The following is a 16615-nucleotide window of genomic DNA, read 5'->3' as shown; positions in this document are numbered from 1 at the left end:
ACACACACACACACACACACACACACACACATAATATATACACACAATGATTTATATATAAAACAAACTTATATAAGAATAGGTTCATAAAATTAACATGATGTTATTCCTGCATTTCAAGGACTTTCCTAAAACTTTTCATGGTTCAGTATCAGTGAGATAATATTATACTTACTTCATAAAATGTGCTTCTGTCAGTCTGAATTCGTTCTGAAGAATTAAAGATTCCTAGTAGCCCATTGCTAATAATATCCATGAGGACAGGAAAGCAATTCAGCCTTTTGGTATTACAAGCTATTGAAAATCTGTGATCCTAAAATATAATGAATATTTCTAAGTCCTTAAAGTGTAAATACAAAATTTAATGAATTAATATGGTGGAATTATTGATAATGTTGTAAGGTCACAGCATGATTGTGATTAATATCATCATCACCTATGTTATTGACTAGTTCCCCGTACAGTTAAAGGAAACTGTGACTTTGGTTTCTACCCAGGGTAACATCAACCATATGGCAATTTATGCCTAAAATTGCACAAAACAAAAATATCTCAAATGGGTTTTAGCAACACTATAAAGCTCCAAAATGCAACATCACTTGAAAGTGGTCAGAGACTTTGTATTCAAATGCAATTTATTGTTTTTACAAGTCATAAATATGTGGATACTTGGGAAACAGGAGGCAGGCAGATAGTTGCATTAAAAGCATAAGTCTTCATGAATACTGAACTTGCATGTAAAATCTCTGTTAAAATGCCATAACATTTACACATACGTGTATGTATATATGATGATGTGATTATGTCTTCTTCGAAGAAAATGATTAATTAATTAATTACTTATTTGCCCAAAATACAGGCAAGCATTAATAATGTGTTTTTACAATGAAAATTAAATAAAATATATTGTATCTAACCTTAATTGCCTAAAGCAATGTTTATGATATTGTAAGTGCCATTTTTAAAAAACTGATTTTCTGAGATTCTTAGAAACTAACTTAAGAACAATCAAGGACTAGTTTGATTGAAGGTGACTTAGTTCATTCTTGGCACGAAAATTACTTCTGAAAATTAAATATGACAAGTTACAAATGGTCAAATTTTGTGACACCTGATAGCAGGTGATTCACCCATTTGACTTGACTGGGACCTCTAACTCAAACTCTTGCAGGGCCCAGGCAAGTGATAAATAATGAGTAAAGAGATACAGATGTTTTGCAGACTGCAGAATAAAAGCCAAGTATAAATTGGGGAGTTGTTTTCCAACTGAGAATAAGATGTAAATTAATGATTGGAAAGGAATTCTATTGGTAAAATTTAGATAAATCACTATTTTAACAGTTAATTACAATATTGTTAATTGGAGGCTGCAAGCAGATAATTGTCACCCAACTTGTATGAAAATGGGATACATTACACTTATGTCAAATTAACCTTCCAAGTAAGTTCATTTGAATCAGTCACATTGTATTCTCATAATCCATCTTTGGTGAAAATAGGCAATCAGATTCCGACTCACCTTTTCATCACCTGACACAATGATAACACCATTGTAGGATGGCTCATCTGTGCCATTTCTAATTCCGAGGGCATCCACCTCCAAAGCTATGTCCTGTCGTCTCAGTGAATGTATGAATTTATCAATGTTTGACCCTACCATGAAGGGAAAGAGCAAAAGAAACAAAAATGAAACAAAACAACAATTCAGCACTACAAAGAAGAAAACACGAAACCAAATGTTACCACTCAAAACATACCACAACGGAGACGGTCTATGAATTTCTTAAAAGCAGAATTGGGGCTACTGTACTAAAACCCACTCTGCTATCATGGATCTAAGAAAGTTTCTTTGCCTAATGCCTAAGAATGCTACTTATAATTTATATTAGGGAAAAAAAACTAAGTACTAGGCTGGGAAGCTGGCTCAGTGGTAAAATCCTTGCTTAGCATGTGTATGACCCAGGGATTGATCTCAAGCACCACACACACACACACACAAAATACTAATTACTAACACCAAAATCCTTGAAGCAATGAATCTTCTATCATCTTACAAATTTGAAACAGATCTTTTCCCCCAAAGTCCAGCAATGCAAAGATTTACAAAATGATACAGAAATATTTCAAAGTTCAGCCAGTGATTTACCTTCCTAAATCCCCTTGGATTCCTCTATGAAATGGCCATTAGAATTTAAGTTCAAAATATGTTTTTGAAACAAAGTCTCCAATCTTGTACCTTTCATTTTTCAATTAATTTTCTACTTGGTTTTACAAGTGTTTTCTAAAACATACAGTTTTTTTTCTTCATGTTTAAAAAAATTTTTTTTTCCCTGGGGAAGCTCTTAATAAGAGTTGCATGTTAGCCCTGTGTTTACCTGTTTTATTGATGACCAGCAAAAGAGTCAGAGGATCTTGTGGTGGTTGTCCTGGTGAAAGGAAGTACATATTTGGAGACAGTCCCCAGGAGTAATTTTTATCATATAACTCATAAAATAGATGTTCCAAAAGTTGAGGGATAAAGCTAATCCCAAAAAGGAATAACCTACATGAAGGAAAACATAGAAGAATAATCAATAGCAATTTCTGTAGGTTATTAGATGTGTTAGCTTTTTTGTCACTGTGACCAAAATGCCTGACATGAACAACTTAGAGGAGGAAAAGTTTATTTTAATTCATGGTTTCAGAGATTTAGTCCATGGTAGGTAGTTAATTGCTCTGGACCCAAGAAGAGGCAGAAAATCATGGTGGAAAGGGTTGATGGAAGAAGGCTACTTAGCTCAGGGGGACTGGGAAACAGAGGGGAAAAGGGGGAGGGGTTCCAGGGCAGATGAACCTTCCAGGTATGCTCCCACTGACCCACCTCCTCCAGTTATGACCAACCTTCCTACAGTTAGCACTCAGTGCAGTAGTCCTTTCAAATTATCAATCTATGAGCTGGATTAATCCTCTGATTGGGTTATGGCTCTCATAATCTGATCATTTCACCTCTGAACATTTCTGCATTGGCACAGGAGCTTTGAGGGGGACACCTCATATCCAAACCATAACAGGTTCGAGATGGTCATGGTTATAATAGTAGAAATAAATTATAAGCACGAATAAACTTTGAACCACGCTCTTTCCTCTTTTTTCTTCTAAAGTGAGATGGTTCCTATGTACTTATCTTTGGTCTTTTCTGCCTAGTCATGTCTTGGACATTGCATTCAGGCCTAGGAAATCTTCTGGGTATTGTTTAAATGCTCTCTCCAGTGCCCACCTCTTTGCTGCATTTCAGTCTTGCTTTTCTTTCTTTATCTGCAGCCCAGCAACTTGGCATATCAGACCTTCTACACTGCGAAACTTTTCTCATCCCATTTCCAATTTCTGAGAGCTACAACATTTTCTCGTTCTCCTGGGCTCCAAAGCTGAATCATTTCCCACTCATTCTTTTCTCGAAATCTCTTTTTCAAATGGTTGAAGATTCCTGCCTGTCGTATCATCATTATTTCTTGCCTCCAGAACCACCTTCTCTCCTCAACTTTTCAAGATGGGCCTTTATTATCTGTCTGTTCTGACTTCTATCAGTGTTACCCTAAACCACTGTTTTCATTTTGTCCAGTGTCAACTATTTCCAAACAATTTTGCATCATTGCCCAATTCAGCTTCTTGGCATTCTGTTCTGTCAATCAAATTCAATAAAAAAATGAATAAATCTTTAATAGCTTCAGAAGAGTCCAAACTTTTTAGTTCTATATATTCTAAAACTTATTTTTATTTTTGAGACATCCCATGTTTCAGTGAACTTACAATTAAGAGTTTCTTTAGATTCTGCATGCGTTTTCATACTCTGTACATTTTCCCTGCCTGAATTTCTAACCTTTGTTCTCCCCTTCACTTAATAAGTTCCATTCTCTCACACCAAGTTTAAATTCTCCCTGAACTCCTTCTTTGATGCCTCCAGTTTAACATAACCTATTTCCTACTAAATGCATTGTTCACAGATTTGTCTAATTTATTCATATTTAATGTTTATCTAACCACCCCTATGGCAAGTCATTACAACAGTTTGGAAGCTAAATGTCTCCCAAAGGTCCATGTGTGAAAAGGCTTGGTACCCAGGGTAGCACTCTTGGGAGGCAGGAACCTTTAGGAGGTGGGGCCTCATACTCTATCCTTAGGTCCACAGAGGACCTTGAAGGGAATTGTGGGACCTCGGTCTCTTCCTTTTCCTCTCCACTTACTGACTCAAGATGGAGGTGGTTTGCTCCACCAGACCCTCCCTCCCACCATGACATGGCACCCTCCCCAGAGTCCCAAAGCATGGGACCACCTGATTTTGGACTGATATCTCCAAAACTGTGAGCTAAAGTAAATTTTCCTCTTTGTAAATTGTCTGGTATTTCATTATAGTGATGGAAAGCTGTCTAATACAACTTTCACGACCTATTTATTTTAATGTATGTGCAAATATTTAATAAGAGTAGTGCGTGAGAGTGTTTATAAATATTTTGGATTTATAAATCTCAGTATAGAGCTGGGCTTATGCAAGGAAGTGGTATTCAGTGATGAGACTGAAGCCAAAGGGATGTTGTGTAAACCTTACTGTGGGCTTTAGATGCAGCTGTGACACTAAACTTGCAATGCACAGTGCGCCAAAACTGTAACATTGAAGTTCTGACACAGTGTGTGGTCTGTCCAGCAACGTTAATTCAAACTGAATTTCCAGCCTGCTGGCCTGCCCTGTGGATTTACTCTTGCCAGTCCTTTGGCAGTGGGGACAATTCCTTAAAATATATGCATGCATATACATGTTTATATACATATACATATGTACACACACATGCACACACACATACATATAAATGCACATGCACTCTATTGATTCCATTTCTGTGGAGCAGCTAAGAAATGAAAATTTTGTCATCTTTAGGACAGGACCAAAGTCCTAACATCCACATGATTGCAAACAACTACTTCAGCCCATTTTTATGAGCAAAATTTATGAAATTGCAAGAATCCCAACCTTCGTATGTTTTGATTATACATCCACATAAGCAATTAAGAATGCATTTTTGTTGTCGTTGTTTAAAAGACCTTCTGCAGTTACTGGGATTTATTTTATTTGAGCGCTTTTTTTTTTCTTTTTGTTTTGCTTTCTTATATATATATATTTTTTGAGTGCACAGTTCAAACAAATCTGAAATATTCGGATACTCACGTGGTTAATAGGCTTTTTCTTTCTTTCTTTAACTTGAGGAAGCGAACTTTGGCTATTGCACAGAGCTGCTGCCTCCAGAGTGCCATGCCACTTGCTGTCGTCTTTGTCGCATGGAGGGAAGACAAAACTTGTTCCAGCTCAACAAGGTTTCCCATATCTTTTGCCCCATCACCTTGCAATGTTTCAATATCTAAAATGTAAGATAAATTATGTATAAGATGCCATATTAATTGTAAATTTTTAGCTTTTCCTATGATCATCTTTTCAACCAAAGGTGCCAGATTTAGACTCCCGAGCTAAGGGAAAAGTCATCTAATTCATGGTATTATTAGAGCAACAGTTGAGGAAATGAGAGAGAAGCAAAAAATATTGACATAATAAAAGGAAATCTTGTGTCTTCTGAAAAAAAAAATCCTTTGCAGGACTTCTTCTAGGGAAATCAATTGAAATAAACTCATAAGTAAATATTTGCATTGCAAGAGGTAAACTATCTTGTCACTTCCAATCAAAGCAAAAAAGTACCTACAGGAGCTTCTGCTCTTGCCTCCAAGAACATAAAGACAATGCTAAGAGTATTTTTAATATAGCCATGGTTAAGAACTAAATAACCGTTCACTTATTTTGAGGAGAAACCTAGAGAGAACTGATAGACTTCTAGAAAGCTATAAAATATGTACATTAACAGTTCGTTGCAAGGGCAGGGAACTTGCCTCATACACATGAGGCCATGGTTTGGTTCTCAGCACATAAAAATGTTACCTATACCTGCTAAAAACAAGTACCAAGCATGTAACTTCAAAAAGAAATAAAAAGAGAAAAGGGGGAACTAAAAATATACTTGGTCAATGTGAAGAGCAGATGAGCCCCCACTCATTGACTGATCCTGTGGCATCAGCAAAAGCCAAGCCTGAGATATATTCCTTGCCAAAGGTGAAGTTGTTATCAGCTTTGACTCTTAGCTATGATGCTAACGCTTATCAGACGTCCCAGGATAATGGTTTCCTGGGTGCGGCAGAATGTTCCTAGTACCGCAACAGTAGGATAGCTGCAAAAAATGTTTCTAGCTCTATAACTTTTTAATTGCACAAAGAAGACTCTGACAACTCACAAGCCTTAAACAATTACAATGCCCCTGTAGTTTAACTTCCTGATTATGAAGCCCTATATAATAAACCTGTGGAGCTAGCTCTGGGTCACCGTTCCTCCATCAGAGTGAAGTGTCCCACGTGACTCCAGGGTTACTTGATAATGTCTCTGTGTTTTTTTGGTCTCTATGTTTTTCTCTATCTTCAGTCACCCCTACTTGAGAATCCTTTGTTGATGCTGCACAGGTCATGGCAGATCAACTTTTTAAAATATTAAAATGCACAGAAAGAATAAACAAGGTGACATGACAGTAAACCAAAATCAAGAAAATGTCTTAGAAGTCATCAGACAGGACAATACTTTACAAGCAATGGCAATTAGACTGAAAGCAGATCTTTTAATGAAACAACTGAATCCTGCAACACTGGAATGATATATTTAAAAAGCTCAAGATAAGCAGGTATCAATGTAAATTTGAATTTTCTTTTCTCTATAGTACTTACATTCAGGTAACATGATACAGCATATTATTGTTTATCTCCCGAGGACTTAGTGTGGTACATCGCTGTATTCCACAAAGGTACATTTCTTCTCTGCTTTAAGCTTTCCTAACCAGTACCAATAGATGCATATAATCTCTCCATTCAAAGCATATTTACAAGATAAAATATCACACAGAAAAATAAAATTAAACTTTCTTTCCTTTCTTCCTCCTCCTCTTCTCCACTTTTTCCCCCACCCCTTTCTTTCTTCCTTTTTTACCTGATTCATCAATAGTTGATTTTCCTTCTAATTTCAGAAACACCTCATTCAAAGTTGTCATGGAAACACCATAATTCTCAATGCCTTCATTGGAACATCTATCAAGATCCCTGTAAAGGTCTAAAAATAGACCAAAAATAGATCAGAATATTCTAATTTATAATGACATTGATGATAATTATATTTATCCAAAAGAAAAAGCACTGATGATAGACCAAATACATTTCCACCAGAAACAAAATTGACTTAGAAGTTCCTTATTTCAAAAACATATCTACGTAGTGCATGTCTTCTTGAGTTCTAAAGTCAAATCTAAATGTGTTTTTCTATTCTTTGAAAACTACATTTTTTAAAAATAAATATATTCTATTTAGTGTACTTTTTAAAGCTTTATTTCTGTTATCTTATAGGTAATGCTTAATTCTAGGCTCCTATTAACTAAAGAATATTTTCCAGGGGCTGGGGTTGTGGCTTAGTGGTAGAGTGCTCATCTAGCATGCATGAGGCACTGAGTTCAATCCTGGCCCCACATTAAAAAATAAATAAACAAATAAACAAACAAAATAAAGGTATTGTATCCCTCTACAACTAAAAACAAATGCAAAAGAACTAATGTTTATGGAAACAAGTAATTGTCACAGAATCTTTCCTACTTTAAAAATGCATAAGTTAAAGGAAAGGACAAAGTATGTACTATGTAATTCAAAGAATCCACTCCCAGATTCATTCTCTCTCTCTCTCTCTCTCTCTCTCTCTCAGCTTCTGACCATGATATGAAAATTACACAGGAGTCTTGAAATAGGGTAATTCTTCATGAGGGATTAGCAGGTCCTTTTGAAAGATTGCAAAAAAAAAAAAAATGTTGGAAAAAAAAAGCTTCTATCTTGTGTGTTGCATAAAGAAAAATAGAGATGTATTTATGATTTCTAATGAGTTTTTAAACGTACCTAAGTTTAGTTTCTTTTTTAGTCTGTCTCTAATTGTTTATCATGTTTGGAATACATTTAATAAGCAATCAGATAAAACTGCGCTATGTGGTCATGAAGATTTCTGTTTTCATAATGACCAGTATCTCAAAGACATTGCTATGTACATCTGAGACTACCATTATCTCACTGATTCTAAGATGAATATATTTCATGACCTTCCAACATAAGTGAAATGAGGATGGATCATAAATTATTTTAATTGACAGCATTGTTAATTTGTTTCTTTCTTAGAGGTGAATCCTAGTTAAGTATATCTTAGACCTAATGAAATGCCAGAGGCACTGCATGTCAATCCAGGTGCTTTACTTAAATTTTATATTTTAACAATATGTTTATTAAATCAGTTGATGATTATAACTCTGTCATTAAGACCACTGTCTGGTGCTGTGTTTCTTTATTGGTCGTGATGACGGCAAGCTTAGTTGTTCGAGCATACAGCTATCGCCCCTGGATCTTCCTTTTCAGTGTTGGCAAATTCCCTGAACTCAATAAGGTAAACAAATATTTATAGGCTACACTTAAAAAAAAAAAAAAAAAGCAAGTCATCTACCTTGAACTCTTGGGAAATAAAACGGCTTATTGGGACAGCCAATAAAAGAGTGGTAACTGCATAGTCATCCAGGCTTTTATACTTGAAGCCAAGTTGTGAATTTTGGAATGATCAGTAGCATGCAGGTGGACCATACTCATTCAATACCTTGGACAGCATTGTGATGTGGAGTTCATACACGCTAAACATTGTGTATAAATTCCTTTAGCACCTTCAATAATCCACTGCAGTTTTCACAGACCCCCTTCCTGCCCTGACCTCTCTCATTCATTCCTGAAACAAATTTCCCCCCAAATCCTAATTTTAGCTTGATGCTTTCCTCTTAATTGCACACGGTGCAACTTGAAGCATATTTATCTATGTGCCTTGGTTTACTCATAAATGACACAAGGATAATTTCATTGGCTCACAGAAGTGAACTTGGGACTGGAAATATTAAATGAGTTAATGCATAGTGACAGATATTTAGCAAGCTTTAAAACTAGTCATCATTCTTTATCAGCCCAGTGATTATCAGTAACACCATTCCCAAATCATTCTGTGGTCTCTACATTTTATTACCTGGGAATTTGCTGGTCCTTTCCAAAGGCAAAATATAGGTAAGTCTTTCCTCACTTTGTGTTGTTAATTTGGCATCAGGGATGTGCTGTTTAACGAGTGATGTTATGCTCTCTGGATCACACATTTCATTGAGATGCAAACTAATATTTAAAAAGAGTGGGCTAGAGTTATTTTTATCAAACACTATCTCAAAAAACACTTCCTATGTAGTTTGTGCTTGTTACTTCATTAATATTTATGAGACAAAAATGTAAAATTTCCTAGAAGAGGAAAAACATAATAATACTGACATATTCCAAACTGTTTAATCTACACAACATGGCAGAGGAACTAGTGAAAGGGGAAGATGGGTTAGATAAGATATCTCAAAGACTGTCCATTGGAGGAAGAGATTCAGCTAAATCCTGCCTGGGCTGGGGTGGGCCGTGGGGAGGTTTGATTTTGTCTCCATCTACTCAAAAATCCAACATTGCCTTCACAGTAAGGTATGAGTTCTTCAGACACCTGGACTTGGACACAGTAAAAAAAAAGAATGGAGGTAATTTGTAAAGTCACTAAGAACATGGGTCTAGCTGGGCACCATGGGGCACACCTGTAATCCCAGTGGCTCAGGAGCCTCAGGTAGGAGGATAACAAGTTCAAAGTCAGCCTCAGCAACTTAGCAAGACCCTGTTTCAAATGTCTCAAAATAAAAAAAATAAAAGAGGCTGGGGATGTGACTCAGTAGTTAAGCAACCCTAAGTTCAATCTCTGGTACAATAAAAAGAGCATGGGTCTAATGTCATACTAATGCAGTTCCAGACCTGCATCCAGGAAAGTGTTTAACATCTCTCAGAATCAGAGTTCTCATCTGTGAAATGAAATAACATTCAGTTTCTAAAAGAACTTCTAAAAACAAAAGAAAACACTGCATTTGAGATAGCACGGGGCCTTTCTTGGTAAACCCTCAATACATGCTATTTCATCATTTTGTGCAAAATTGACTAAATTGAAAGCTGGTATATCCTTTGATAAGACCATATTAAACTTCTTATTATATTTTTGAATTTTAGAAATCCCCTTAGTCATATCCACTGAAATGTACTGAGGAGATAGAGCGATGCGAACATTGCAATAGCTCGATTACATAAATCCAAAATATCAATTAAAAAACACTATTCTGTGCTTAGCATTATGAGGGATACCAAGTCAGAAGAACAATACCTTCCTTAAGGGAGCTTGGAATGGATCAGTAATATGAATCAGTGTGTTATAGACAGGAAAGAGAGAACAGGTAAGTACTTCACACCTTGTCAAGTGCTCACTTAGCCTTAACTGTAAAGTAGGTGTTGGTACTACTATTTTATAAATGAAGCTACTGAGGATCAAGGAAGTTAAAAAGTCACCCAATGCAACAATTCAAAGCAGGGCTTTCACGTTTTCAGAAAAGAGAATACTCAAGAAGGAGAAAACATTCGGAAATAGCCTTCAGAAATGGACAAGATTTGGACATAGTTAAAGGGGTTGGTGGACATCTATCCAAGATGTCCTCCCTCAAGCAGAAGCAAGACAACTGTGCACATATCTGGAGGAGAGAGAGTGGACCCCTTCAGGTGGAGGTACTGAGTCAACTCAGTTGTGACAAATGATAACAATGAAATGGTAGTTTTGATCAAGTAAGCACTTAGAGTAAGTAATGGTGGGAGCAGTTTAACCCTGGGAGATGAAGTGCTTGAAATGATTTTTAAAGAAATATTGATACTTTAGTGGGAAGTAGAGTACATGAATCACACACACTTATAATCTTGATCCAAGACTCCACCCTTACAAACATGCAAGCCAGGTGAGTTATTAAAATTCTCAGTGTGTGACATTCTTACTTATCAAAGAAGGATGGCAGTAGCATAGCACTTTTTAGAGTTATTTGGAAGGTTAAATATGATAATAGAAGTATATTTTATTTAGGTTTCTTAGCAATCCCTAAAATGTAGCCAATGCTTAATAAGTGGTAGGAATTACTTAATCATGACAGACAGAAAAGAATGGTGCAGAAAATGAAGTCAGGGAGAATTGAGAGAAGGTACTGAAACTGTCAAGATAAAAACAACTTCTGATATATGATAAGATCAAGGGTTGAAACACCAGTAAGTTACTCTTAGCAAGTGACAGGTTATGAAAATATTTTTCAAGTGTTTTATTTAAACCTAATAACCATCCTTATATTCTTAGTATCTACAACTGCACATATCCTATATTCTAACTAAGAGGGCAGCATGACCTGGTTCTAACTGACCTCTCCTGAAGAGGGCTTGCGCAGCCTATTTTGACATGGTGATATTGAGTGCACCTGCCCCCAGCATTTTCCATGTGTCCCCGCCATTAAGAGCAGTACCTTAACTGGTAGCCAATGCCCCATCTCTTCTTCAGAAAGAGAGAAGAGCCCGCACACTTCAGCCTCCCATTGGATATAAAGACCTTCCTGTCTAGTTAGAAAGAACCAAAACATAAATCTTATCAAGGCATTGTTTCCTCACACTTCATAAAAGAGTAAATCCATTAACAAGTAATGCATTTTAGAAGTATAGCACACTAAAATAGATATATTCTAATTCTGCCATAGGTAAACCACGTCATCATCCAAGAACTGCAATGATAAATTATGGTAAGTTATTCTTTAGCATAGTTAAAAAGTTACTACTATGTGTTTAAACAATTTCAAGTCAACTGGCATTTTACTGAATAAAACATAAGATACCTTAGAGAATATACCATATATTTTATAAGTCCCATTGCTCTGCAATAGGATCAGTATACCTCCATGGGACAAAGTACTTTGGGACACAGACATTAAATGAGTGACAGCCAAATTCCCCTGTCTTGGCCCAGGTCAGTGAGACACAGCCAGGGAGCATCTATTCATATTCCACATATGTCCCTAAATTCTCACTAAGATGAATGAAAGAAAAGTTAAAATTACCAGCCAGAATATCAGCCTCATCCATGAACTGGGTGCTGAAGACAATGACTCTGTCTGATTTCCTCTCTTTCAAGAGAGTCCACATGCGGTGCCTTGAAAGAGGATCCAGTCCAGCAGTTGGTTCATCCAATAGCAAAACCTGGACAATAAACAAAACTACAATAATTTTTCCTTTTAGGAAAAAGAATCTTCTAAAAAGTACTGTATACTTGCAAAAGTATTGGGAAAATATGCATTAGTGTGTTTAATATTTCATTGTAAAAATTCTCTTACATTTGTCATTTGCAAATCATTTGATCTAAGACAATAACTTCATAGTCTTCAATCTCATCACCAGCAACTTACCTGTGGATCTCCTAAAATGGCAATTCCAAAAGTCAGTTTCCTTTTTTGTCCACCACTTATATTTTGAGCAAGAATGTCTTGAATATTTTCCATCTCTAAGGACTGTAAAACTCGTTGTACCTAATTACATAAAGAATATTTAGTCCAAAATCCAAACTGCTTATTTTTAAGACCTTATCCATCCATCCTTTCCTTCTTCCTTCCTTCCCTCCCTCCCTCCCTCCCTCCCTCTCTCTCTCTCTTCTCTCTTTCTTTTTTTCTTTCTTTCTTTCTTTCTTTCTTTCTTTCTTTCTTTCTTTCTTTCTTTCTTTCTTTCTTTCTTTCTTTCTCTCTCTCTCTCTCTCTCTCTCTCTCTCTCTCTCTCTCTCTCTCTCTCTCTCTCTTTCTTTCTTTCTTTCTTTCTTGGAATGAACCTAAGCATGCATTGCCACTGAACCACACCCCTGGCCTTTTATTATTATTCTTTTATTTTTATTTATTTATTTATTTAGAGACACTAAGTTGCTGAGGGCCCTGCTAAGTTGCTGAGGCTGGCTTTGAACTCCTACCTGTCTCCTGAGCCACTGGAATTATAGGCATGCACCACCAAGTCCAGCTTTTTTGGTCTTTATAAAGAACGCTTTTGCCTAACCTTTAGGCAAAATACAAATAACACAAACTAGGCTAGCAATTTCGTTTCCATGGTGGTTGTGTGACAGACAACATATTCAGATACCTCTTGCTCCACTTCATGTGGCAGAATCCCTTTTATTTTAGCAAACAGCCTGAGGTTTTCTCTCACAGTGAGGAAGCCAAATTGTACATTGGATTGTGGACAAACTCCAGTGAGTTTGCTGACAGTTTCAAAATCAGCCATTTCTAAAAGTGTGTGATTATAGATGGTGACAGAACCTGTAAGCAGAAGATAGAGAGTTGCCATCAGGACAAGGTGTCATGTTGCATTTAAAATACTTTACCATGGAAAAGAATGAATGCAAATTACTAGATTCAGTGAAACTTAATTCTATGTATAAGTGCTACACAGTTGTCTGATTGAAAGGTAATGTTCTGAATAACATATGATCTAGCAGAAATGACTAATTGAATAACCATAGAGTTACTTAATTAAAAATGCACATATTAGTAGGTTATCGTATAGTGTTTGGATTTATGTATACATTGTGGAATGTTTCAGGAAACTTCTAAAAGTTTTCTCTTAAACACCTGATGTGACACATAGTTAATAAAACTATTGATGCTAGCTAGTGAAAGGCTCAGGTAGTTCACTTGCCCCTGAGCTTGTCCTCGGATGACTGTCCTCTCACCTGACGTTGGGGCTGACAGTCCACTCAGTATGTTCAACAGTGTGGTTTTCCCAGCTCCACTGTGACCAAGGAGGGCAGTGATCTGTCCTTCGTATATGTCCAATCCCAGACCTGGCATGATTTCAGAAACATTACACTCCAAGCCTGCATAGTACCTTTGCAGCCCCTGAAATTTGTATATCATTTTCTCTCAACGTAAATGTATTCAACTACCAATATTCAAAAGTAAATCAATCTTAAAGTTCTTCTTTTAAAAATTATGTCTCCTATAATAAACATTTCACAACCATAGCATCATCAATCATAAGTCATTATGAACTTGACAATTTTTTGCATAAAATCATTTTTATCCTTAAAGAGAAGCCAACTATTTAAATAGAGCTTTAGCCATCCCAGTGGCTCAGGAGGCTGAGGCAGGAGGATCCCGAGTTCAAAGTCAGGCTCAGCAAGTAAGGCCCTAAGCAACTTAGTGAGACCCTATCTGTAAATAAAATATAAAAAGGTCTGGGGATGTGGCTCAGTAGTTAAGCATCCCTAGGTTCAATCTCTGAGACAGAAATATAAATAAATTTTAAAATTTAAAAGATAGCTTTAGGACTAGAGCATTTAAAGAGTTGAAAATAAAGAATTTTTTGATGATATCATATATATTTCACTCCCATATGATCTTCCTTTTTAAAATTGTTATAGGGTTTTCATTCACTTGAAAGGAAATATAATGTGTTGGAATAAAGGAGAATCATAATATCTCCATTATCTGTCCTTAATTTCTACCAAGGTGCTACAGCAGTGAGGCACAGTCCCTGCATCCAACAGCCACATTGAACATGTTATTTTGTTACCTCTTAAGGCTTCTACTTTTTCATGTTTTCCTGTATATTCTTTTTTAAGATTTTTGATTCTGTAAAAAAAAAAAAGGAAATGTTTTGAGGAAGTTATGTAGATGGACAGAGGTTGGATAAACCAAGTCTTTGAGTGTGTGAGAAAATGTGGGGTGGTTTTCTTTCACAGAGTACTGCCAGAAACACCCAAAGCATCTTGTTAGAAGCAGCAGCCCGATCACCATAACTTGGACAGGCTACAGGAGGGGTCGTTATCACAAGGAAATATGACCCCATGAGGGTTGTGACAGACTGGAGCTGAGGAGAGCTGGATGTGAAATCAATATTTAGGAGATACTATCACCCAGAAAAAGAAAAGAGCAGTGCATGATAACAGAAAGATCCGGGCTTTATGGTCAAAACATCCTGGGTGAGGTTCCTGTTGTGTCACTTACTAGCTCCGTTTCAGACACTGTGCACCCATACTTCCGTGATTCAGCAGCAGCAGGATGGGATGACAATGTTAACTATCACACAGGGCTGATTTGTAGGACAAATGAGACAGGACATGCAGAATGCACAAGGCTGGGGACAGAGTACACCTCCATGAGAAGGGAGGAAGAAGGCAAGGAAATAAAGTTTAAAGCAAAGACAGATTTTTTAAAAGAGTACATAGAAAATTTGTGGAATGAGTCGAAGGGGTACCATAAGCTAGCCCCCAATTGCCCTACATCATCGCGGTGAACCAGCAGGTGGGTTGTATTCGTCTGCTCAGTCTGCTGTAACAGAACCCCACAGGCGAGTGCTTTAAAGATGAGACATTCACTTCTCACAGCTCTGGAGTCTGGAAAGCCCGAGACTGACATACCCATTGACTTGGTTCCTGGTGGACTCTTTGCGGGAGTCTGCTTTCTTGTTGTGACCTCACATGGTGGGTGTGTGCCTCTCTGTGTTTCTTTCTTGCAAATATGCTGATCCCTTAATGAAGGCCCCCTCCCTCGAGGTCTCATCTACACCTGATTAGTTCTGAAGGCTTCCATCTCCAAATACCACTACTTCAGGGGTTAGGGCTTCCAACATCTGCAATTCAACCCACATCCAGTCCCATGCAGAGGTGACTGGAGAGGGTGATCAGTGGCTGCCATAACTCTGAGTTGGGCACACAGGGTTTATTCAAACTGTGACGTCTTAGGCAAGTTGCTTGGTTTTTTTTTTTTTTTTTTTCTAGGCTTTCTTTCCCCATCTTTTCTTTTCTTTAGGGAATCCTAAGTATCAGTTGTGTTTATTCCTTCGTTTCATCTAAGCAATACAAATGCTGGGCTCTTTCCATAAGTTTTAATGGGATTTTACCTTGGTGTTTAGGTAGTAGATTCTAGATTAGGTAGAGAAGCTCCTCTGTGGTTGGTATAATAATGTATTTTCATTGTCATTTTAATCTGCCTTCTCTTCTGAGAGTTGATTGTGAGCCCTGCTGGCTTGGACTCTGAGGTAGAATGACCTGGAGGTTCAGAGAGCTGTGAACTGATCTGTTGGATGCAGTGCAGACCGCAGGAATAAAGCAGGACAGGCAGCCTTGGGTTCCCCTGCCATGGACAAGGCCCCCTGGACCATCCAATCAGCGAGCCATGTGAGATTCTGCTTCCCATATCTCCACCCATTGCTAAAGATGAGTTTTTTAGAGCAGAGGGCAAACATGAAAACCTAAAATTCACAAGCCTTTACTATCCTTTTTCTTGCCTACTGAGTACATCAAAACACCTTTTTCCCGTAATCAAGGGTTTCCATTAGTGCTGTGATAGGACTGAAAGAACGTGGGTACCAGCGTTCCAGCTTAGAGGGAGGTCCCCTTGAGAACAGAGCAGCGCCTCCTGAGGCGTGAAGGGACACTCCTCTCCTGTCTGTTCATATTGGACCTGCCGTTTTAAAAAATAAACACTTAGGGACTGTAAGTTTCATAAGGGTTTGGAGTTTAAATAGATTAGTGGATGACGTAGATCAAAAAAGCTTTATTGAGGAGATGAAAGCAACATTGAATGATGGACAA

At 37.2% G+C, this 16615-nt stretch overlaps 1 protein-coding gene across 2 annotated transcripts in view; it reads right to left on the bottom strand.

Moving 5' to 3' along the window:
• The window catches only part of ABCA9 (ATP binding cassette subfamily A member 9), a 60854-nt gene that overhangs the window by 25404 nt on the left and 18835 nt on the right, over positions 1-16615 (bottom strand). For both annotated transcript variants that reach the window (XM_079130245.1, XM_079130246.1), the window contains 12 exons: positions 14593-14651; positions 13751-13861; positions 13162-13337; positions 12447-12566; positions 12102-12240; positions 11517-11607; positions 9146-9285; positions 7046-7165; positions 5198-5387; positions 2376-2542; positions 1520-1653; positions 176-313 (listed from right to left, as the gene is read on the bottom strand). In XM_079130245.1, the coding sequence (XP_078986371.1) occupies positions 176-313; positions 1520-1653; positions 2376-2542; positions 5198-5387; positions 7046-7165; positions 9146-9285; positions 11517-11607; positions 12102-12240; positions 12447-12566; positions 13162-13337; positions 13751-13861; positions 14593-14651 (1585 nt within the window). The remainder of the gene's footprint in view (positions 1-175; positions 314-1519; positions 1654-2375; positions 2543-5197; positions 5388-7045; positions 7166-9145; positions 9286-11516; positions 11608-12101; positions 12241-12446; positions 12567-13161; positions 13338-13750; positions 13862-14592; positions 14652-16615) is intronic.

This window comes from Sciurus vulgaris (assembly GCF_902686455.1).
Source record: "Sciurus vulgaris genome assembly, chromosome: 3".
In the NCBI taxonomy this organism is placed as follows: domain Eukaryota; kingdom Metazoa; phylum Chordata; class Mammalia; order Rodentia; family Sciuridae; genus Sciurus; species Sciurus vulgaris.
Note: the sequence above shows the minus strand (reverse complement) of the source record. Positions and strands in the feature narration are given on the sequence as shown.